Raw genomic sequence first — 26,181 nt, forward strand, 5'->3', positions numbered from 1 at the left:
TTTTGATCCGTTTTGTTTTTTATTTGTCAAAATCAGTTTGGTCAGTCACAAAAAAAACAATCATAAATCTCAACTTGTTTTTTTTATAGGATGGATTGGCCGTTATTTTCTTTTTTAATTTTTTATCTTTTGTTTATATATATTAAAGCATATTTAATCGTATATAAATTTTTTAAAATTTTAATTGATTAATTATCATTTTTAATTAAATAAATAAAAATAATTATTACATTTACATATTAAATTATTATATTATACTAAAATAAAAAATTAATTTATGAATGTTAATCATTTAAATTATAATAATATTACATAAACTTTAACCAATTCAATTTGACTAATATTCAAGTTAACTTGACTTAAGTCATACTTAACCTGTTATTTATCATGTTGGGCCTAAACTAATCTTGATGAGGTTAAGTATAACGTAATTTTAATCATGCTAAGCCTAATTTAATCTTAATAAAAAAAATATGAACCTTCTTTATTTTATTTATCCTTTATTTTACTCTTATTTGTATATCCTTTAACTTTAGTTTCTTTTGTTTTGGTTCCAAAATATTCTCCGGTTGTTTTGACTGCTGAGGAGAAATAAAAATTAAAAAAAAATGAGAAATAAAAAACCCTCTATTTAATTGGGACGGAAAATGTTGTCCAAAACTTAATTTTTTATGCTCTAAAAATGAAAGAAAAGGATTTAATGGGTTTTGGTATGTAAAAGTTTTTTTTTTCAAAGGAAAAAGTGTTTCCTTTGTTATTATTTATTTTATTTTTTTAAATGGCCATATAATTTGTGTCTTGAGAGATGTATATTTAATATATATATATATATATATATATATATATATATATATATATTATATTTCATTTTATTTTATTTTACTTTCTAGTATACGTATAAATTTTATATTTTTTCAAACTCACGCCCCTACACTGTAAAATTGTTTCTTTGAACGTAAACATTTTTTCTTCAATTATTTAAGCATCCATCTAAAGTGATTATGACAAGAAAAAGTTGTAAAATAACGTATCATACGTCTAATTCCAAAATAAAGCACGCAAGAATAAAATGCAGTTAAATTAAATTAAATTTAAAAACTTTTACATTTAATTTGAAAATATTAAAATATTGTAAATTTGTTTTTTTAGTTTAAGTAACTCCCTCACTTGAGCAATACTGACTGTCTTCATTATCACCAACATGATTAGCGTAGTTGCTAATTACCAATTTATTTCTATCACTTCTATAACCTCTACCCAGATCACAACACTCTAATACAGATAATAACAATAATAATAATAATGATAAATGATATAGACATTTAATTATATAGGCCTAAATTAATGACTTGTATGCTTACTATCAACTGCACATAGCAAGAGGTAGGGGACGTGTAAAAAGAGAATGTGCAGAAAACGGAAATGTCCAAGGTTCACGAGAAAGAAAGGATCGTGCAGTAATGTGAATCTACCATATAATTTTCTTTTGTTTATAACAATGTTAATGAAAAAATAAGGTATGTTTGGTCACCTTTACTCAAATTTCCAATGAATTTCACACCTTCCAAACAACCTCTAGAGAAAACTGGAGTTTGAAATATATAGCAAAAACATCCTAAATAGGACACTCAGTCAAATGAAACAAGAACATGAAAAAACGTATCTTCATTTAACCAATACAGACCAAAACTGATATTTTTCTCTACTGACTACTATATTGACATGCACAAAACAACCATGAGATCAATTCTAATTTTATTTTTCTTTAGGTCACATAATCACATGTGAATCCTACCTATGTGAAAGATCAAACCTTCTTCATTCTGCTAGGGGGAAGTGATTCAACTGTGTTGCTCATACAGTCTATCCAACAGTTTTTTATTCTGTCCACCCAAAAGTCTCAAAGAAATGTTTTGTTGCATGAAACCGCTACATGAGATCCATGTTGCCTTGCAGCATTTCATAATATGCATTATTAAATTTCCAAACAGAACAAAGTGAAATCTGCAGGTCCTAGACAACTAGTGCTTTTCATTGCTGGATCAATATTTACATAGGCTTTATATGACATTATTAGATAAAAATACTACGCAATCAGAAGAATGGCTACTAAAAGTGTTTCGTGCTTGTCACAAAATAGTGATAGTTTGGACTGAAGAAGTTAGATAGATACCGCATGTGAAAAAAATTGTCATTTCATGTAACAACCAGCAAGTGTTATCAATGAGCATGAATTTGCAGTGATGATAAACTGATGCTGAGTGTTGACTCACTGATTATAGTGTTTAAGTGTTTTATTCACAAGCACACCTGTTTTTAAATAGCAATGCTAAATTCGCCTACGTAAAATAGAAGAGTCTGGATATCTACCAAGCGCTAACAATAAATTCAACTCATCCCTGGAAGAAGTCTTTTGTGCATGAGACTAAGAAGAAGTGTTCATGTTGTTTCATACCAAGAGAAAAGAAAAATAGTATGTAATTTAGGAAGTTGCATGTGAATATTGCAAATAAATATAACAAACCCAGTATTTAGTTATAGGCTCCTGAAGCCAGACATGCTAAAGTTGGACTGTTTAAGCTTGAAAAGAAAATTAGATAACATAAAATAGAATAAATACATAACTGGCTATTCAGTGAACAGGGTATTATACACTACATATAATTTACATGCACTCCTAGTTTAAATTTTTTTACAGTGTTACTGTTCAGAAATTATCCCACTCATAGTTTTGACAAACGTAAGTTTTTTTCTTTTCTGAAAAATAATTTGTCTTGGTAATATTCCAAATAGGTCTGTCCTATAAAAGGCCACAAAGGTCCCTCGTTAAGAGCATCATAACTAAGAATTATCCTAATTGACAAGGGAGAAAGAGAACCCAAATTAATAGGACTATATCTAACAATATGGTGCCTGAAGGATAAAATCTCTAACAATATGGTACCTAAATGATAAAATAAAGAAATTTATGATCAATAGGATCATAACTAACAATTATCCAAACAAAATATAATGATATAAAGTTTTTGAAATCAGGAATTCTATATGCGGATATTATCAAGATAAGGAAAGAAAAATAAACAACAAAAACTAAAATAGCTGACTATTTAAATAAAAAAAGGGTTTTGTTTGGACAAACTTTTCCATAGACTCTTTTAGGAGAGAAAACTGAAATTAAGTTCTCCATAAGCTAAAATTAGCTTATGTGCAAATTAAAAATTTAGAGAAGTTTATATGAGAGAACTTTTATGATTTAGTTTATGCAAAAGAGAAGCTAACTTCAGTTCTTCCCCTTAGCAATCCTAATCATTGTGGAATTATCAGGTATCCACCACATCAAACACATAAAAGTGGCTAACAATATCGCCACAAGATTTAGTTGATAGAGAGATAAATCTCACCTGTTTTGTACTTTGTGCGAGTGACAGATAAATCCAATAGATGATGCTAAAATATTTTGTGATAGGACCTTCATGGCAAAGTCAATGAAATAATTTTAAAATAAAATGTATCAGAAAATACAATATCTTCCAGCAAACAATAATTGGCTAAATGAGTATCAGACGCAACCACAAATATATGTACAAAGGCTATTTATTGAAGCCACAACTCAGTTACAAGAGACAGCGGTGGAACAATATAATGGAGCTTCAATGGCAAAGCCAACACCATAGTTTTAACATGACTACAGAAACAAATGATATCTAAAGCAAATAACATTGGCTTAAATGAATATAAAACACTTGTAACTAAAAATATATGTACAAAAGTTATTTGATGAAGTCACCGTGACTCAGTTGCATGAGAACATTGTGCTGCGATATGCATGAGCAGAAAACCATAATGGGAGTGTAGAGCTATACTTCACAGAGTACATTTCTTTCCAAACTTGACTCTTGCAATGATACACCAAAATCTGCTTATGAGTTGCCAAAAAAACATATTCACCTGTCTGACTGATCGGGAAAATGCCTGGTACCATTCCTCTGATACACCTCAGACTCACCTTATCCACCATACACCATTCATCATTCCAGTAATCTTTTAGCACCCATATATTCATCCATGCTTCTGAAATTTTAATAACAGACAAGCAGCCATCAAAGTCCAAGAGATAAATCCTATAACCATTTCCATAAATCAAGTCATAAGGTAGTTGCATCTTCCTCCAAACGTCACAACTTAAATCAAGCACAAGTATATAAGTAGAGCTAACTGTCAACCAGTGCAGAGCATTATTGACAAAAACAACCTGGTTCTTATTCATGTGAGTGAAATGGTCATCTTGTAATGAGACAAACTTCCTCCACTTGTTCAACTCAGAATTAAAGACCAAACATATGAAACTCCCATCCGGCCTATGACCAAAAGTGCGATGGTAGCCCGCCAGAACAACATTGAACTTCTGATAAGAAGAATCACAGGCCAAGCCAACCAAGGTAGCCTCACCATCCGGATAAAACCGAGTCACAGGCCTTTCCCTACTCTTGGGAAGCAACCGGTACTCGCGAGTGACCGGATTGCAGACATAGAAGACACCCTTATCAGGAATACTAGAGCAACACAGCAAGCCATTACAAGATGCTCGAACCTTAACTCTATCATTCAAGAAACTCAGTGAAAATTCAGACACACCCCTTAAATTATCAACACATATTAAGCTAGATTTGGACCCATACGAATCAGAAACCTCGACCAGAATCATGGGGTTCTTCCTAGAAACCTCATTGTAGAGTTGAACAAAATACTTATCCAAAGACAACCTATTCCACAGTTTGCACACGGTTTTGAACTTGAAAAGGGACTTCACAGGCAACCTTGCAAGAATCTGAATGACAACCTCATCCGGGAAAATCCCATCTCCTCGCATATCCATAACGGAGAACCTCAAATACGAAATCAGAACATGAATAGCAGATTTTTTTTACACGAAATAAACGCTCGGGTACCCAAAAGAACAAAGTTAAAATTTCGATCTTTTCTTACCGGAACAAAATTCGGGGTATCCGATGAAGAAAGGATTCAACTTTGGGGCGGTGGTGGGTTTGCGATGGTTGGAGAATGGGAAAGCGAACAATGGGTCTTCAAATTTCGTTTACGTTTGAAAAAAATAATGGGGGATATGTCGTCATTATCGCCACACAAGCAAGATTGAATAGATAATATGGCTAAGCGTTTACCCGAAAACGTTCAGAACTTAATGATTGGAATGAGAAGGAGCATGAAATATGAATTTGGTCGCACAATGAAAATAGAGGGAGAGAAGAGAGAAGAAAAGAGAAGGGGATCGAATCGAAGGAACTTGGTATGTGAAGAATGAAAAGTAGACATAAACGAGTAAACTTAGGATGTATTTGATGTGATGAATGCAGAATTAAGACCAATAGAGGGTTTTATTTTGTTTAGTTCATCTGGCAAGTAACCTCATAAGAACTATGTATTCTGTCAAATAAATTTTAAAAAATTATATAATTAATAAATTTTTATTAATTATAATATTATGGTGTTTTTCTAATATTCAACAGTATAAATATTTTATTAATTAAGGAATATCTAACTTCTTAAAAATTAATTTTTAACTGAATCACACTACTTAAAATAATCACTATTAGCTTAACTGTATTAAACAAAAATAATCATTTTTATTGTTTTACTTGTTTGCTATCAAACTGAAATTTTAGTTAAGAAATTGCTATAAACATGATATTTAAAAGGGCACTATAAATTTAATTTACGAATTATAAATCTCCACATATATGATACAATTGAATGCACTAGTGTATAAGATAGAATAATAATAAACTAATTAATTGTATCTCGGTAAAAAAAAAATATTATATTTGAGAATAATTAAAGTATACAAAGTAGGTGAAGAAAGAGGTTAGACTTATACAGTTAACATTATAGTTAATAATTATCTTTAAATTTGATATGTTTGTATTTTCAATAAAGGATCCTATTTTAATGATCTTTTAAAAGTTTCTTATAATTGAATTCTATGACAAAGTATTCATCTTGTCAATATACATTTTAGTTCTTTTTTAATAATATGAGATTTTTTAAATTACAATTTGTGATCAAACGATAATTGGAATATATTTAATTTGATTAAAAAGTTTATTTATTGCATACAATAATATGAATGAATTGTGGAAATATACATGTATCAAACATTTTTGTTACCATCTATTGCAAAACAGATTAATAGAATATATTTGTAACATTGTTTTTATCATCTATTGCAAAACAAATTAATAAACTATATTCGTTCAACATTTTAAGTATTATATATTTCATCAAACACAAATGTTTCATCCGACAACCTCAAATGCAAAAGCAACACATATATATTTCGTCTTATAAGTTTGTGTTTAGACAGTATTTAGACATAAGATATGTAGTAATTTGTCAGTGAAAATTTCGCCTAACCTATATCAAGCTTTGTTGTTATTATCTATTAAAAAGAATACACAACTTAGGGTGTGTTTAACAATATTTTTCATCTATTTTTCTTAATATATATATATATATATATATATAAATTTTATACAATGAAATAAAAATTAAAATTTAACTACCTCAGTTTGAAAATAATTTAAGAGAGACCCAATGAAAAAAAATTCAAAATACATATGCTAAAATTAAAAGGATATATTAGCAAGCCATTTCTAATCCCTATAATGTTCATATTTAATATTTTATTATGGGATTTTTTATGCTGACAGGACACTGTTTGTTCTTTTCAGTACACATATAGTATAGTGTTTTCTATATTTGCCTCAGCAGTATCTTTGTCGGAATACCAATCAAATTTTGAATTGGTTTTTTTATTTTTTATTTTCAAATTAATTAAAAATAATATATTTTAAATAAAGTAATATAATATTTTAATATGGGGAAAAATAATGTAGGAACATTTGTAGTGTTTTGTAAAATTTTGGATGAAAAAATGTTATATATATAAGATGAGAAAAATTATATTTATGGTTGGATTTTGTAAAAAAAAAAATTTAATTTTTATGTAGTTATATTTTTTTATTAAAAATAATTATTAAAAGTTAATAATAAGATGAATGTATATTTTGGAATTGAGTATTTAAATATTGAAAATTAGTTATTAATAGATATGTAAAAAGAATTACTTAATGTTAGTAGTAAAGAAGATTTTTAATTTTTTTTTCATTTTAAAAAGTTCATCGAAAAAAAATATTTTAAATAAGTTGTTTTAGTTTCATTTTCTTTTTTGTAAAATATATTTTGTTTAATTAGAGAATTCATAATAATGAAATTGAAATAGTATATATTTATAGAAAATCTATTTATTAAATGAAAGTAATTACACCTAATATAGTTTATATGATTGTAAATGAAATTAAATCGAAGAATTACAATAATTATGATTTAAATCTTATATCTTCTTTTGAATACAGATAAGTCAATTTTTAGATTTTTCCATTCTTTAGGTGGAGATTTTGATGTATATATTTTCTTTGGATGAACAATTTAATATATTTCAAAGTATATAGACATATAGTAGATGGGTTGTACGTTTGACTCTTTTATAACAACTTATCATTTATACAACATCACTATTTATGCAACACTCATTGTCACTATCACCGTGTTTATCACCGTTATTGTGTTTGTCAACATTATCGTCATCGTTTCATTCACTGTCACTATTACTATTACTTCAGTGTCACCACACCATCATAATCATTGTTATTGTCACCGTCACCGTGTCCGTCACTGTCATTGTCATTGTCACTATCACCATCATTGTTACCGTCACTATCATTGTCACGTCACCATCGTCGTTACCATGATCGTGACCGACACTATCACTGTCATCGTTATCGTGATTGTCATTGTCATCGTTATTGTCACTGTCCCTGTCATCAACACCATCATCGTCAATGTCACCACGTATGTCATCGTCACAAACACCGTCACTGTCACAATCACCGTTATTGTCACTGTCATCGTCACTGTCATTGTCACTGTCACTCTGTCACTGTCATCGTCATTATCATTGTCACTGTAATCGTCATTGTTACTGTCAAAATCACCGTCATCGTCACTGTCGCCGTCGCTGTCACAATCATTGTTACCATCATTGTCATTGTCACCATCACTGTCACCATCATCTTGATCATCATCGTCATTGTCACCGTCACCGTCACAATCACCGTCATTGTCACTGTCACCGTCATCATCATCGCCACCGCTACTATCAATATATTGGGACATATAATAGATGGGCTTATATGTTAAACTATTTTCTAGCGACTAATAATTTATGCAACATCATTATCTTATTTGATTTCAATCTATCATCTAAAAAAGTTTTTAACTATCCTTACGGGACGAAGGTAATCAATTTCAGTTACTATTTTGCGGTCTCTATAATGTATTTTTAGGCTTATTTTTGGTAGAAGCTCACTAAAGATGAATTTGTGATGAATTGACATGGTGACAGGAGTGTCTAATGTGAAGTATAAACCGTAACCATATGGGTTATCCGTGATAGTTTTCTTTTTGAGAGGTCCTCTGTAATAAAGTATTGTTGTTGAACACTAAATACGGTTTGAGTTTTTGAAAAAGGATAAAGGAGTAGGATTTAGAATATAAAGTATTTCCCTCGTTGACCTTGTAAAGCTAACAAAACAATTTAATTATTGTGTTAATAGGAAAATGAGACTCACAAATAATTATTTGTTCAACATCACCATCTATGCAACACTCACTGTCACTGTCACTGTCACTGTCACTGTCATTGTCATTCTCACCGTATTCGTCATCGTCATTGTCACTGTGTCATACCGTCACCGTCTATGCAACATCACCATCTATGCAACACTCATTGTCATTGTCATTGTCATTCTCACCGTATTCGTCATCATCATCATCACTGCATCATACCGTCATCGTCATCGTGTTTGTCACTATCACCGTTACTATCACAATCATTGTCATCATCACCGTTACCGTCACTATTACCGTCACTGTTACCGTCATCATCGTTGTCACTATCACCGTCATCATCACCGTCACTGTCATTGTCACTGTCACTGTCATTGTCATCGTCATCATTACCGTCACTGTCACCGTCACTGTCATTATCACTGTCTCCGACACCGTCACCTCACTGTAACAGTCACCATAATCATCACCATCACTCTCACTATCACCGTTACTGTCTCTGTCACTGTCATCGTCACCTTCACCACCGTCACCGTAACCATCCCGTCACCATCATCGTTACAGTAACTGTCACTGTCACTATCATTGTCACCGTAATTGTCATTGTCACCTTCACCACCATAACCGTCATCGTCACCGTGATTCTCATCGTCATTATTACTATAATTGTCATTGTAACCGTCACATTCATTGTCATTGTCACCGTAACTGTCATGGTTTCCATCACCATCACTGTTACCTTCATGGTTAGCATTACTGTTATCGTTATCGTTACCGTTACTGTTATCGTTATCGTTAATGTTGTGGTTACTATTTTTGTTACTGTTACAATTATCGTTGCCATTATCGTTATCATTATCATTACCGTTATCATTACTATTATCGTTACTGTTATCATTCCCCTTATCGTTGTCGTTGTCGTTACAATTATTGATAACTTTTTGGCAAGTTAACCAAATCGTTTCAAGTGATAAGTGTAAGTTTCAAGTATTGTTCTCCTAAGGGACTTGTGTTTTGTATGTCTAATCCGAATTATTTACCAAAATCAATTTAGAAATGATAATGATTGAATTAATATTTATTATTTTGAATTGAAATAACAAAAAATAAAAGATTACTATTGAAAATTTAAGAGAAGCTTCTTTGAATTTGGGGTTCATGTTAACTCTTTGGCAAGCGTACCAAATCGTTTTAAGTAATAAACCGGTAAGACCGGATATCGTATCCCAAGAGACTCGTATGACACTTTACAATCGTATAATTATCTAACTAATTTAGACTAAAGAATATTTCCATTCAATGTGAATTTAGTGCAATGAAAATAAACATCATACATAAGTGATAGATTGAACTTCTTGGAGTTAAAACACTTGAAAATTAATTGATTAAAGATGATATGATATGGAATGAAGATGTGGAGAATGATTTTACCTATTACACTCTCATGCAAATGCACATTACTACTACTTCATTTAATTGCTCACGTCAACCTACTACATTACTCAAACACAATCCCTTGGTAGAGAGAGCCTAGACTCACTCATTAAATTCCAATCCCTTGGTAACCTAAAAAGTTCATCTGCATTAAGAATATTGGTTTAAGACAACTAAAGGGCCAATCTCTATCCCTAGACACAGTTTCCTTTAGGTGTGTATTCTAGTTCAAGGTTCACACAATACTTTCCAATATCAAGCAAACCTAAGAATCATGTTATGGTTGATCAAGTCACAACAAGCTTTAAGAGAAGGAAATAAACACTCACAATAAATGAAAGAAGCTTATATTCATTAAACACAAGTGCATTTACAAGAAAGTTTCGTAGTTAAATCATTCCCCAACAAAATGAACTTAGCTCTCCATATTGAGCTTACAATGGAAGAAAATGGAAGAGATGGAGACCCAAGGAGGAATAATGGAGAGTTCCCACTACTCAAAACCAGCTCCCAAAGGTCCAAAAATGGTGTTTCGAGCTTTAGCCGCCAAGCAGATGGCACCCTCGTTGCATGGAAGCCTTAAATAGGTCTAGGGTGTCATGTCAGCAAAAGTCGCGCCCAGCCCTCTGCGCAGGAGTTGCGTGAAGAATGGCGCTCGACCCCCTGTTTGGGGCGCCCAGACGCGAGGTCTGCGCAGAAAATGGGGCTCAGCCCCCCTTCTGGGGCGCCCTGGCGTGAGAAATCTTCCATGATCCTTCAAAACACTTGCTTTTTGTAGCTTTTCCTAGGCTCCCACTCTTGATAGTTTAGATGCTCCTCCAAAGCACACAAATTGCCTACAAAACTTGAGGAATTAGTGATGAAAACTCTTATGTATAACCTAAGCTAAACTTATTCACAAAGTTAGATAAAAGAGAGGATTAAGCATGTTTCAAGCTTCAAGAGAGTCGATTTGGTAAGAAAATTGCACCACAGATAATGGTAAAAATTACCGTTATCAGTTCATGAATCACGTTAGAGTAAAATTCTGGACAACATATCATGTGTTCAAACATTTACATCAATGTGTACTCAATTTATTTCCTTAAATCAAGTTCTAAATATATGTGACTCTAAGACGTGCAAAAGAATTTTCAAAGATCCAACACGAACATCTACACTTTAGTAGAAAAATAAAGAAACTTTATGGGAGATATGACTGAACATTCAAGAGACCTGAACTTGTCCACATCGACTTCCATTTGAATATTGTGAACACACATTAAGTCGTCTTTTAATAACTTATGTGTGACTGAGAATAAAAATGGTAGAAGGTCTCACTTCCTGTGATGTTTCAAGAGACTTGGATTGTTTATAGTCTTGCAACCTATTTGAACCCAAGACAACATATATAAATTGATCAAGTGCCATGCTTTTCAAATGTGGATTAGAATGATGAGCTAGCTGAAAGAGCATGTCAAAATATCTAGTGAGATGAAAATGAAACTGCCATTGCCACACCAAAGAAACAGTAAGAAAAATAAAGAGACCTCAAGAAAGTGGCAAGTTACTTGATCCCAAAATGATTCAACTCCTATGGTTAAAAAGGACAATATAAAATTATAATACCTTCACTCGACAACAAAATCAAAATGAATATTCATAAAATTCAAAATTAGTGAATAAAACTTAAATATCACAACTGAAGTATCTACTTAGGAAAAATACAACATAGAATGAACAATTGAATAACATCCAGCATACAAGAATTACTATCATGTTTAGAGTTATGGTTAACATACTGTGAACATTATTCACAAGGATGGATATCATTGCAGAGGCATAAAAAAGAAACGGAAAAATCAAACAAACAAGACAAACAATAAAGCTCTGTAATCACTTATGTAGTATTTGCTAAACAACCCATTGCAGAGACTGTTAACCAAGCACTAGAGAAGCAAAAAGGAAAATCACGTCCTAAAATGAGTCATCACTTGTTAGAAGAAAAGCTTCTTCAGCACTCCACATAATAGATTAAACAACATATTAATATAGAACTATCTCGTCATCTGTTGTATAAAACCCCCTAAAGTTGAGTTTTGTTGCATGTAGCTCTCCCAATTTGCAGTAAATCATCAGAATATGGTTTTGTTGAGATCTTGGAGGGAGTTCCAGAAGGAGCAAATTACTGTACTTTTAAAGAAGGTTAGAATGTGAAGATAGGATTTACGTGAATGTTCGTTAGGGCTATCAAGAATTCACACTCTATTGAAGTTAAAAAACAAATGAAAAAGATCCTAGTGTTGGGTGCCTCCTTTAGAAAAAATGTGCCATAAGCAAGATTTCAATAGTGATTCACTATTGGGTATTGTCATCACACAAACTCATAAGGAAGTAGAGATTTGAGGGGAATATTAAAATATTAGAGGATGATGTTTATAGCTTTGGATTCATTATAATTCTATGTTCTTGGCCTGAAAATGTTAGAGGATGATGTTTTTCATAAGAGTTGGACTGAAAGCAGAAATTTATTATAATTCTATTCTTGTATTTATTTGTGCGACATTTATGCTGGTGCGTGGTTGTTTTTATTATTGTTTTGTCTATATTTTCTATATATTCTATACTTATATCTAATGGTTGTGTTGTCCTAAGATGGTAAATGAACTCCTTAAAACTGCTTCGGATACCCCTCTTAATGCAACAATCTTAAGGCAACAACCACAGTTTGTGGTATTTTATACTTATATCTAATTATATTTTGATTTATGATTTATTATTATATCTTTTTTATGTTAAAAGAAGAAAGTTTATGGATTGATTCTAAGTTACAGGACTTTGTGAATATTTAACTATGAGAAATTTTTTAATAAGAAATTTTTTTTGTTCTTGCCAAGTCCCATAGAATGGGTTAATTTGACCTGTACATCATGTCTAATGGTCCTAAAAGTCTAAAACAATTCTCAAAAAGTAACCCTTTTTTATAAAAAAATATACATTAAAATTATAAATTCTATAGTTTAAACAATAATCTTTATTTAAAAAATAACAAGATAGTTTTTTAAGAAAATAATGACTATGTAATTTTGTAATAGTATTTTTACAAAATTAAATATATTATAAATTATATTATTTTCTACTTTTTTAATTAATTATTCATAAAAAATAGTTAATGTCATCGATAGAAAAGTATGATATTATGAAATATTATGGTCACAAAAATATAAATATAAATATAATACATATGATAATATTTAATCTTTTCATGCAACATAGAAAAAACGTGGAAAATACTTTCGTTTAAATTAGAACAGAAATAATAATTACTTCGTTACTGACATCTTTCTTGCTCGTTTACTTGTCACTCTGTTCTCTGCAACCTCACTTGTCAAACAATTTCCTGATACTGTCACAACAATGGAATCTAACGACATCATTCTCAATCTCTTATAGCAACCTCTCTGTTACACATAATTCTTCAGTAAAAGAAATGTTCTGTCTACAACCAAAAGGTGCTTTGTTTTGCAATTGTGTATATATTGATTTATACACCCACAATTACTAAATGCAATTCCATGGAAAAGAGTCTATATAAGTCATTTTTCTAGGATTTTCTTCTCTTGAGTGAATTTGAGGGAGTGGATTTGAAAAGATTTGAAAATAAATCTTTTTGTCGTTTATTTGAGTCAATTTGGAGGTAAATGAGAGTAGATTTGGAAGTAAATTTTTTTAATTTGTCACGTTAATAAAATCCTATACTAATTCTCACAAACTTCACTTCCAAATCCACTCTCTTTTACCTCCAAATTCACTCAAATAAACGACAAAAAAATTTATCTTCAAATTCTCTCCACTTCCCTCAAATCCACTCAAAAGAACAAGGCCTAAAAGATAAAATAGTCATTTTCAAAATTTAGGATGTGCCAAGAAATTTTGCGGCTGCCAAAAGTAAAATCTTTGTATATATTATTGTTAGTCTAGATCTGCATTGGATCTATTACGTCATTGTTTGGTCGCTTTTTAATGTTCTGGGCCTAAAGTGCATCTCAATGAATAAAAGAACGGAGGACCTTTTCTTTTTTCATTTTCAGTTTTAGTTTGAGACTGTTAAATTCAGACATTTCGAATTATACAAAAGCAAAACGGAAACATTAATATTATTATAATTTGAAATACAAATTTATATTTCATTAAAAATTGTACATTAAGAAATAAAAAATAAAAATCATTTCAAATTTCAGAATATAAAATACATTTTTCAATTAAAATAAATAAATATCTCGAAAGCAGTGGGAAATAACAGAAGAGTAAATGTTTATGAGCGTTGTTATTCACTTTTAAAATTCTACAAAATATAAGATATGCATGACCACTGCACCACACTACACACTTTGAATTCTATGATGTGTTTGGTGAGTCTAACATTTATCCAGTGTCTCAGATATTGGACTTTAGCAGAATGTGGGGACACTTGACCCTACCATAGGGTACAAAGACTTTTGGTCAATCCATAAGTAGTACCTATGAAATCCTTCACATTAATTAATTTACTGCCATACCTCACTCCAAAAAGCACTGCACCAATACAAAGTCATATTTAATTATCAAGTTAGGAAGCCAAGAAATTGGGGAGGGTGTGACTTTGTAACTTGTTTGACCATGTTACTTTGGAGACTGTGTTGCAACTAAGATTTTCAACTGCCATCATCCTTCTCATCCTACTTTCTTTGAGTGCTTAGAATTCTCACCTTTACTTTAACATTTTTTCTTTCGGTCACCTAAGATTCCTTCTTTCCTTAGCCTATTTATTAGATTTATCAAGAGATATTTACTAAAAAAAATACAACAAAATTTGAGTTTAATCATATAAAAAATCAATCTTGAGTTTCTAACCAAGTTTCCAAGTAACCATACCAAAACTACAAAGAAATACAGGATCTTATATTCGATATGAGAAATCATTAATGGAGTCTCGTGTCACTGTCTCAATGAATATTACATTCTACCCACCTTACAACTCCACGACGTGGGTCGTATTCAGAACCAACCATTTTGTTCCTTCGCTATTATTATTATTATTATTATTATTATTATTATTATTATTATTATTATTATTATTATTATTACAAGCTTCATCTTCGTGCTCATTAGGATGATTAGCGTTTAATAATAATGTTTTTTTTCACACAAGATTGACTGATGTTGTTTCAATTTTAATGTTCTATCAAAAATATTTTCTGTTTTAAACTCAACCATGCGTAAGCCTACACTGTGACCACATTGTGTCGACCATCCTTCTTCATGCATTCATCTACTAGTAAAGTCATATAATCTATAGCAATGATATCAATTTTTTTTTGTCGCAAGTCTCTATTATGTGTAGTTTTTTCTTTCTTTCTTCAACATCTATCTTCCTATTATCTCAGTTTCTTTTTCTTTTGTCCGTGCATAGGACGGGCCATTGTTCAATCTATTAAAATATGTAAAGAATGTATATTTAGGCACGCATAAAAAATCCTAAAATATAATGTAATAAATATACTATTGTAACTATGTAATGTCAAATTAAAAACATCTTAGACATTCCTAAAAACAACATAAAGCATTGTAACATAATATATTTCCTACTATGTACAGATTAAAATTGTATGAATCTCATTTGTCCTAAAAAAATCCATAAGACGTTAAGTTTGTTTTTAGTTTATCAAAATACAATGGTTCTACACTTTCATAACTATAGAAATTTCTTTTAATCATTTTATATGTCGTTGTATTAAACTTTCCTAATGGCTAGATACTTCATGTCGGTGGAGTACTTAAAAGTATTATATCAAATAGAGTTTGAAATGGTCATAAAAAAAGTTGAAATATTAATGACTATTGATGGTATTGCAACTATGTTAAAATTTGGTGTGTAGAAATATGTTGTTTTAAATACACTTATTTAGTGAACACCGAAACAAAATGTTTTATTTAATATGCCCTAACAATAAAATGCTCACAACCATACATAAAAAAAAAACGTAATCAATTTAAATAAAATTTAGAAAGCACGGTTGAAAAATTAAAAAAAAATGTATATTGTTTTTGTTGGAGCCAAGAATCACAATCAAAACACTTATTTACACCTTTTCTCCAAGTATCTTAACATCGTCTTCAATCTTCGTTACAAAATTCCCCTAGATCCTTAGTGTTCCAACTCCAAGCCATATGGGTGTCTAATTGTCAAAGACATTATGATGCTTAAGTCAGTGGTATGATCGATACGTTATCATAATAAAGTTTTAAATTTATAATATATGCAATCACCTATATCTTTACCTCATATTTATATTTCTAGGTTTTGAGATGAATTTGTGATTAGAATAGTCCTAATAATGTTTTAATACCTAATAAGTACACTTTACTTGTAAACTTGATCATGAGTTGTATTTAAAGTTTTTAAAGATTTGTGACCGTTTGGTCATTCTCGAAATCTGACCAAACTAACACATTGATCGTAGGCCACTCGTCCAATACTCACCACGCGGTCATACGATACATATATTTAAAATAATAATATTTATAATTAACTTCAAAGTATTTAAAATGAATTTTCATTAGAGTGTCGGTGATGTATTATTTCTTAAATGGGTTATATTAAAAGTAAAAATTTTAAAAAGTAAAATTGAGCTGGAAATTTGAAGATGAAATGAGATTTGTGATTAAACAAATATGAAATATTTAAAAGGTTGTAGAGAGCAATCTCCTATGGTAAGTTTGCAGTTGCACTCAGAAAAATGGTAGTTTGGGGAAAGCATACGACAACACTGGGACACAACTACAGCCACCTACATGGCCCACAGAAAACCTGAAGACCCTTTTGTCCTCCTTCAGTACGGATTTAAACTCACTCAGGCACAAACACTGCACTCAATAAAAGAATTTTAAGAATATTATGAGTACAACTTTATCAGTTAATATTTATATTATTATTTATTGAAACATGCTCTGATTCACTGTCTAATGTTCTCCACTTTACTACTTTAGCAATGTTGCTGGTTATAAAAATATTTTTAAAGAAATCATCACAATGGCTTAATAACTTTGATGAGAAACGGAAATTGTTGAAAATGCACAACAAAAATGATTTCATCTTTTCCTTTGTTAAGTCAGCCACAGAAAAACTACATTTCCAACATTTAACATTTTTCCTTTATACTGGGCCCTAATGACGTCATAGGTCCGTTTAGATCTTTCTGGGCCTTGGACCTGTCCCAATCAGGTCCATTGGGAAAGCCCACTGGCCGCCTTATGCACTCATCTTTCCTTTTTTTTCCTCCATATAAACCTCTGCATTTCTTCCATTCCCTCCAACCTTACCATAACAAAAAGTTCCTTCTCACTTTCACCCTCACTTTTTGTTTCTGTCCTTCCCTTTCCCTCTCCTTTCACCCTCTTCAAATAGTGTTGAGAGGAAAAAGGGTCTCAAAGATGGAACCAAAAGACGGGTTTGTTGTTGAAGGTACCACTGTTAGCATGAATTGAACTTGCAGAATAAAATTTGCATCCCCTAGAGTCATAGCTTGCAAAGTTATCCTGAACCTTTTTAATGTGTAATTCATGTTAAAGGTGTATTTTTTGTACTAGCTCAGCTTATATAAGATAATTATTCTGTGACTGACTGAACTATTTTACTTTATGGTAAATGGAAGATATTCTCTTGTATTCTTTTAATTGTTTTTTACTTACTTTTTTTCTCTCCTTGCTACTTTTTATCTAATCTAAAGCTGGCTCCTGCTTCTGGCCCTGCCATTCTTCTTCATTATTCTCTGCACTAATAGGAGCATGATACATGATGCAGGTCCCTATAAGGGTTTTCTCATCATGCACGTGACTAACAGCAAGGTAGCCATGGTCAACCCTCCGAGAATTGGGAGATGTGACCAAAAAGAAGCCATTAGTGGCTCTGAAATTGGAGCTGACAATTCTCCTGAATTGGTGGCAGCAGCAGCAGGAGCTTCACTCTAATCCGGTGCTATCCTATCTGAGCTTTTACTACCTTCTTTCATCATCTATTTTCCATCACACTTTTTTGTTTTTTTAGGACTCTTCTTGACCTTGTAAGGCCTTTTCTTGACCTTGTAAGACCTCACACCCTATCTATTTTCTTTGTTTTTGCTTATTTGGAAAACCCTATATCACAAACCACTGATATAGAGTTTGATTTCCTTCTTTCCCCGTTGCCACCCAATTCATCTTCTCCTTCCTTCTCTATCCCTCCTGAGCTGTTACATTTTTTGCCTACCAAGATGCAACAACTAATATCATGCCATGGCTTCAAAGAACCTCGCTCAATGGCGGTTCTTCAAATCTGCTAGCTATTCGGAGACCATGGCTTCCAGAAGTACAATCTGGGTATATTGTTCTTTTACCTGTGAAAAATCAATGTAGCTTGTAGTTTGTGCAGCTGCTAGCATACTTGGTCGTGGTCCCTCTTGTTGATTTGATTTCTTCTTTTATGCAAAGCAAGTAAGATAAATGTCATGAGTAAGCTCAATTTGGCACTACATGTGTCCTAGGCTGCTAAAGCCCCATCTCTCCATCCAATACATAGAACTGAAAAGCATTAAAGTCACACACTCACTCCAATTGAATCACATCAAGTAGAAGAATGAATCACCCTTCTCTTGCTTAGTACTAGACCTTTCTTTCTCTCTTTTCCTTGTGTAATTTGAAATGCAAATGTTCAATTATCTAATGCACAGACCACACCACCAAGTGAGAGTGTGGGAACTTTCCTAGCAAGTGAGATGACAGCAAATTTGACGCTGAAAACCCAATTTCCCTTTAGCTCTCTTGATTTGGAAGGGTGCTTCAGCCATTCCTTTCACATGGCAGGTGAAGGACAAGCACTTTGGGATAGAATACAACCTGAGCCCATAAGGAATATTACACATCCCAATGTTTTTGATGGGGCTGCGACACACACCTACCACCCTCAAATAGTGAAGAATAATACTTCTCAAATTACCACTTTCTCCTTCAATTCATTTTCTACACAGCAACATATCAAACATGTCGGCATCATAAACAAAAAAACAAGAGGGTGGGGTAGAATTTATGTGTTTTTAACCATATTCCATTTCAGATGCCTAACATATTGTTTCCATCAATCAATCACGTGGTAGACCAACCTAACAGCGTAGACAAAGATTTTTCTCTGTATACATACTGTATGCAGTATATTCCAAAACGGATGCATAAAATTTTGTGTATTGACACGATTTGTGTGATGGTTATGCAAGTCTAGGGAAAGAAAAAAAGAAAGAAAGAATTTGTGACGCATCAACTACGGAAACCTTTTGCCTACAAATTCAATTCAACAGCATACTTTGACTAATAATGTATTCTGGTTTTTCAGGTTTTTAATTACAGATGTACTGCATCAACTTTTATGTACTGCTTTTTATACTCTCTTTTTTGTCTCGATTTTACTAATTGAAACGTAGCCGCAATTGCGACCATAATTTAAAATAGAGCATAAATAGGAATTTTCTCTATATAGGCCTGTGGGGTTTAGAAGTAGAGTGGAAAAATAGTATGCAGCAATAAATGAGATTTGTGAAGTATAAATTCTGATATAGAACTGAAGAGGGATTTTACTTGCATGAAAGGCAGATGAGGAAAATTAATGTAAAGATAAAATTTAGATTGAATGTAATGGAATGAATGAAAGGTTTGACTGGGATGGTGGATTATATGAAAGTGTGGAAGGTAAAGAAGACAGTAAAGGTATAAGAAAAAGGGTTTGTATACATTTTTTATGTGCCCAAAAGGAATCAAAGGTGGCACGAAATGATGATGTCTATGATGGACATTGAAAAGTTAAATGTCTTTCCCTAGGGTATGAGTTCGTAACTATTTACCCTCACCCCACCAAAGGAGCCCTGTTTTTTATGTCTGTGTTTGTAGTTTGTGGCAATGAGAGAGCGCAACGTAAAGGCTGAGCTTGAATTAAGTTACAATGACAATATGATTCTCGTATTCCTTTTGAGGTGATTTGGCATTAGGTACTACCACCCATGGCCCCATCTTGATCAAGCTTTTTTCCACCTTTAGGTTACATGCGAACATGGCTCCTTCATTACCTCTTACTTTTTCCTCAGCATCATTCCGTGACCCTTTGGAGACTAAGGGGATAACATCTCAACAATGCCTTCATGGAAAAAACAGATGGTTGAATAAATTAATAATATCATAAAATGCTTCTTTTCCCAGCAACTGAGATTTAACCTACATTCGTAAACAATTCTCAGTTGTGCAATTAGGAGGGCTACAAACTAATTATTACGTTTGTAGCATGTCAAGGAGACCGTGTGATTTTATTTTTCTTAAATAATTACAGGACAGTGCATCACTAATGCAATTTTGCAAGGTTTAACACTGGAAAGAGTTTATTGTACACAAAGTCTGTGCTGAGGTTTAGTACTTCCAACACCACTGTCTATACTCTAAATATCAGGGTCTGGAGAGCCTATATCTATACCTGAGTAAGGAGACCTTTCTTGAGGTGGGTTTGTTTTTCCGGATTTTTTCAGTTTGACATAAAAAGAATGAAAATAAAGAAAAAGATAATAAAAAAAGGGATTGTTTAGATTTAGAAAATGAAAATAATTAAAAATAATAATAATAAAATTATAAAATTAGAATTTTCACTTGTGACGCTAAAGACATTTGGATCTTGTCAAAAGTCAATCCAAAACCATCACTAACCAATGCCTATTACTTCCATGAATGAAATTAGAATCAATAGAAGAATTGAATAGAATTCAAAAATGTGCTGCATCAAGTTGTCAAAATATACACAGCAATAAGAAATGTCAAGCCAAAATAAAACAAATGCAAGACAACACTACCGAAATATTAATCTTTTGGATGCTGGAGTGCTAACTCCGATGCAGCGGCTGTCATCTTCATCCGAACAAATGGTTTTGGCTCGGGAGTCCAACAGAAGCCATAATCGCAGCGGCGGAGAGGAAAGGAAAACCACTGCAAAGTAGATTAGAAGAAAATGAGATTAAGAAAGCATTACAATCTGCTTTGAAGATGCCGAGAGCGGAAAGCTCCATTTACTGTAAGAGAAAGCATATCACAAGAGATAAGGCTTCCATTAGAGCTCTATAAAAGCTTATAATAGACTTCAACCAGGACCTACATCTAGTTCCCAAACCCTATTCCATAATTTTATATTTTATGCTTCACTGGTCGAAGCCATTCAAAAAACGGGAAAAGAAAAATAAAAATAATAAATTCAGTCTAATGGATTATTCCATTTGAACCAATTGGTTTGTGACATATTTTTTTAATTATATTTTTATTAATATAAATTATTTTATTATTTTATTTTTAAAAAAATTATAATTATTTTTATTAGTATTTTAAAAGGTTGATACATGTACATACCTGCACGTATTTTATTAGTATTTATCAGTTACGCTATATAATAATTTTACATTATATAGTTAACATAATATAAATTATTATATATAATATAATATAATATAATATAATAAAAAAATAAAAATATTAGCATAATATATTAAAATAATAAGATATATAATATAATAAAATAATAAAAATTAAAAGTAAAGAATGTTTGAAAAAAACAAAATAGATAAATAATGTAAAACTAGTTCAGTTGGATTAATAAGTGACAAAAATTATTTGTACATTAATGTTGTTATTCTTATTTTTTAAATTGAATTAAAAGGTTTGAGAAAAGATAATACAATTTAATAAATAATTTCAAACTTATAGTACAACTTCTGTTTCACACTAAACAGAGTGATACTTCATTAATTAAGTACCACCAAAGTTTAATCTCAGTTTCATAATTGAATAGATGTTTTAATAATAACATAGTGTTATTTTATCATTTTAAAGTTCATCAAATAATTATTAACATCAAATATTAATGTCTGTAGAGCAAAATGTTAATTAATTAGTAGTATTTATTGAATAAAAAGTTAGAACACTAAGATATTTTCTTAAGACGGTAATTAACATTCATCAATCAATAATTTCATTAAAATTGAGAATTTTATTTCTTTTGGAATGAGAACACTAAAAAGATTTTCGTAGGAGGGGAGACTTCTCTCAACTTCATTGCACATTCTATGCATACACATTCTTTGCATGAGATTAATTTCTTGGATAAAAGTGTATTGATTAGGACATAAATATTAATAAGTCTATGTAATGATAAAAACTGTAGTTTTTATTCCAGATTTAATCTGTGTAATTTTTCTTGTTTTTTACCTTTATAAAATTGAAAATTGTTATTTTTTTGGGACAACCCAAACCCAAATTAGTAGGTAATACTACTAATTACATTATTTAATAAAGTTTAACACATATTTTATTTATGATACATATGAAATTTTTTACGATAGATCTTTAACTTAGTATAATCAAATTAGTTTCAATATTTAATACACAAATATATTTTCATTTTTTATAATATGATAGAAAAATTATTTTCATCATTCTATTATCACTTTTAAAGATTTTCTACAATAATTTTCATTCAGTTTTCTACTCACGTATACAAAAATATATGAAGTGAAAACCACATTTACAGAAATACAAAAATAAACCAGTAAATATAGTCCATAACTTCGATAATCAAAAAATTTCAATAATTCTAATTAATATCCAACATATTATGTTTTCTTTATAGTATACACAATCAATAAGAACCACTAAATATTTATATAATACAATCCTCATGACTTAATACTCATAAATAATTCATAATAACATGATATTTGAAATTTTCTTCTAGAAGCCTAATGTAGTAAGTGACTAAGAAATTTTGCACGTGTCATGTCTCTCGTCCCTTTTAGGAAATATAGTTATAGATTTGAGAATTAAAACTTAGAATCATAACCAGACCATGATAAGGTAACATTAAAGTATTACTCTCACCCTAAGAGATACAACAATTCATAATACCACGTAAGGATTCATGTCATTTACTCTAACACAATATTTATAGAAGTTCATCCTTTAAGTTTTGACAAAATTTCTTAAGATTATAAAACAAATATATCCGACTTATAATTCCAACAATTAAAAAAAAACTGTATTACAAATGTTTAAAAAATTCAGTCTCATCCAACAATTGATAAAGTAAAATATAGAGTTTTACTATTTTACCAAGACAATGAAAAATTAACAACAACAAAAAAATGACATTCAAATTTCTCTCAAAAATACACAAATTATTTATCTGACTACAAACCTTTAATTATAAATGTGATTGTAAGTAAAATAGAGGAGAAAAAATAGGAAGGTAAATGCACTGGAAGAAGAAGAAAAGTAAGATGTGGAATTTGTTTTTTGCATTCTATTTTTTACTTTCTCTTTTATCTTATTAAGATATTATTAGAAGGTGATCACCAAATGTTTTACTGTTTTCTTTTAGAAAACTTGGTACAAGAGAGAAACAAAAAGAAAAACATGTGTAAAAAAAAATATTTTACTATTTTCTTTTATAAAACTTGGTATAAAGGGACAAACAAAAGAAATTAGTAAGCATTCACATGGATACCAGTAATTCATGCTTAATTATTGTTATACTTATTTTTTTAAAACATTAATTCTTACATGTGACATATTAAAACATTATTATAAATGGAGATCAATGCTTAGAACATTAATTTTCTTCTTATGGTATTAAATGCTAATATATTAAATAAAACATCAATCATCTCATTTTGAAATATATTTAAAAATTAAGATAAAAATAAGAAAATTATATTTTTTATTTTACAACACTCATTGAACACAAATTTAGATGATGATTTTAAATGTCACATCATATCAAACAAAACTTTTAAGATTAAAAAGGTAAATACTAATTTAATATACTAAATTGTGTTAAAGATTATAGATAATTATTTAACATTTTTTAAAGAATAAAATTAAAGAAAATATTTTACAAAGAATAAAACTAAATTAAGTAATTTATAAAGATTAAAAAAGTAATTTCAAATCTTGTAGAAGAAAATAGTAACGATTTTTTATTCAAACACTAAAATGAAAATCCTTAATTACATTTAATTACGTGGACTAAATTAATATTTAAAGTCTCTTATATCTCTATCTACCTCTCTCTCTCTCTCATATATATACATAGATATATAAACTAATATAAAATATTATATATTCATAAAAACAAATATTACTTAAAATATGAATATTTATTATAATTATAAATATAAATAGTGTTTGAAATTTGTTCTACTCAATAATTTGTGATATAAATAGAAATAATTAATTTTTTTTTCTGTACCTAAATATAACATAGTTATATAAAATATGTCAAACTTTTTCAGAAGAAAATGTGGATAGTGAATGAAAAATTTGGTTACATAAAAACTATTTAACTCTTTTTGTTATTTAATATACAAAATATTATAAATGAATATTAAAATGTACACATTTGAGTCACATGTAAGCATTAATGTTTTGCTTACAAATTTTCTTCTTATTACTGTCAGATATAATATTTTAAACATCAATAAATATTAAAAAAAATATAAACTGATAATTATTCATATATAGTAGCAATAAATAATATATATATATATATATATTATACTATCAGGAGATATATTATACTGAAACAAAAATATAATAAAGATTTTATAAAACAAAGATAGAACTATGATACATCTTACTCTAAATTTTAGCTCTGTCACCACTAGTGTAAAATGGGCATACAACATCTAACAATCAAGTATACAACATCTAACAACCAAGCATCCAACGTTAAAAATGATTAGTAACAATATCGTAAATAAAATCATGCGATTAACGTCGGTTAGTTAAAGAAACATATGTTAATTGTCTTTTTGATGTCTGTTAGTTAAAGAATAAACATCTATTGGTGTTCAAATTTTAAAAAATTAGAGCGTAAAAATGTTTTAAGAGAGACCCATCATACGTATGTTGCTTAAAGAACAAACGTCTATCGGTGCTCAGCGTGAAGATATTTTAAGGGCGTGAGAAAAAACACTTGCTTCACTATTTTTGTGCACACTTTCTTCATTGTGGGTCAAACATCTTTGAGGAAGTTTTCAACGCCAACAAAGCTAATGTTTCTTCCACTTAACACAAATGTTTGTTGATTGATGGCTCTATGTATCATTTCCTTTAACTGATTGGTTTTGTGCATAAACACCATTTGGAGCATCGTTGAGTTCTCTTTTTTCCCTTTCTGACGGTGGTTGTCTTCTCCTCACCCTTATAGCGATACTTGTCTACTCCCTCATCCTCACGATTAGTTTCATTTTTGGCTTTTTATGTAGATTGGTTGTTGCACTTTTTATTTGTCTACTCCCTCATCCTCACAACAATATCATATTCATGATATAAATCAAGCAATATAAAAATAATTATATCAATTTTGAACTTCGACCATCCTGATACAAGTATTGATGTCAGACTCATAGGGACTTGCCCTGTGTGTGGTGAAACAACTCGCCAAAAATCATAGTACCACTCCATCAAACTATCACACACCAAGTAATCCGTCAAACATTTATGATCAATACATGACCATTAGACTAAGGACCTCATGTTACTCTTCACGACATAACCCTTCATCTCTACTTGAGATTGAGAGTTGTTGAGAGTGTCAAAATCATTCCCGAATCCCGGAGCTCTTACCTTAATACACTACACAACATAACAATCATAAGGATTTTTTCATGGAATCCTTTTCACATCATACTTAATCCATACTTTCCATTTCATTTGAATATCATCATACATATAATGCATACTAAAATCCATAGGCAGATCCCTGCTTACCATCCATAAAACATTCATTAATTTCACACAAGTAAGTAATTAATATATATAAACCATTATGTAATTCAATAGTTACTTTAAAAACATCCTCAAAACCCTAATATAACTTAAAGTTACAAGAAAGCAAAAGAAAGAAAGACTCAAAACATATGATCTAAACAGGTTGCTCAACGTCTATACTCGTTCAGTGAAAAGAAAAATTTA

General features: G+C 30.6%; 1 protein-coding gene and 2 long non-coding RNA genes across 3 annotated transcripts; 1 reads left to right on the forward strand and 2 right to left on the reverse strand.

Annotated features, from left to right (window-relative positions):
• Positions 1-3,476: 3,476 nt before the first annotated feature.
• On the reverse strand, positions 3,477-5,360 carry LOC124841552 (F-box family protein). Its single transcript, XM_047317850.2, has 2 exons — positions 4,987-5,360; positions 3,477-4,886 (listed from the first exon to the last, which is right to left on the reverse strand). Exon 2 carries the CDS (start codon positions 4,874-4,876, stop codon positions 3,794-3,796), a length of 1,083 nt encoding a protein of 360 aa, XP_047173806.1. The 5' UTR covers positions 4,877-4,886; positions 4,987-5,360; the 3' UTR covers positions 3,477-3,793.
• Positions 5,361-17,202: 11,842 nt separating this feature from the next.
• On the forward strand, positions 17,203-18,665 carry LOC124841536 (uncharacterized). The gene is made up of 2 exons (XR_007029125.2): positions 17,203-17,620; positions 17,960-18,665. It is a non-coding gene; the product is annotated as an uncharacterized LOC124841536 (long non-coding RNA).
• A 1,228-nt stretch (positions 18,666-19,893) lies between these two features.
• On the reverse strand, positions 19,894-21,444 carry LOC124841544 (uncharacterized). Its single transcript, XR_007029126.2, has 2 exons — positions 21,015-21,444; positions 19,894-20,314 (listed from the first exon to the last, which is right to left on the reverse strand). It is a non-coding gene; the product is annotated as an uncharacterized LOC124841544 (long non-coding RNA).
• Between the last annotated feature and the right edge of the window lie 4,737 nt (positions 21,445-26,181).

The sequence above is a fragment of the Vigna umbellata genome, chromosome 5 (genome assembly GCF_029865625.1).
Source record: "Vigna umbellata cultivar VRB3 chromosome 5, Vumbellata_1.0, whole genome shotgun sequence".
In the NCBI taxonomy this organism is placed as follows: Eukaryota; Viridiplantae; Streptophyta; class Magnoliopsida; order Fabales; family Fabaceae; genus Vigna; species Vigna umbellata.

Coding starts and splice junctions, on each gene's coding strand:
- LOC124841552 (XM_047317850.2), bottom strand. CDS start 4,876: ATGGATATGCGAGGAGATGGGATTTTCCCGGATGAGGTTGTCATTCAG.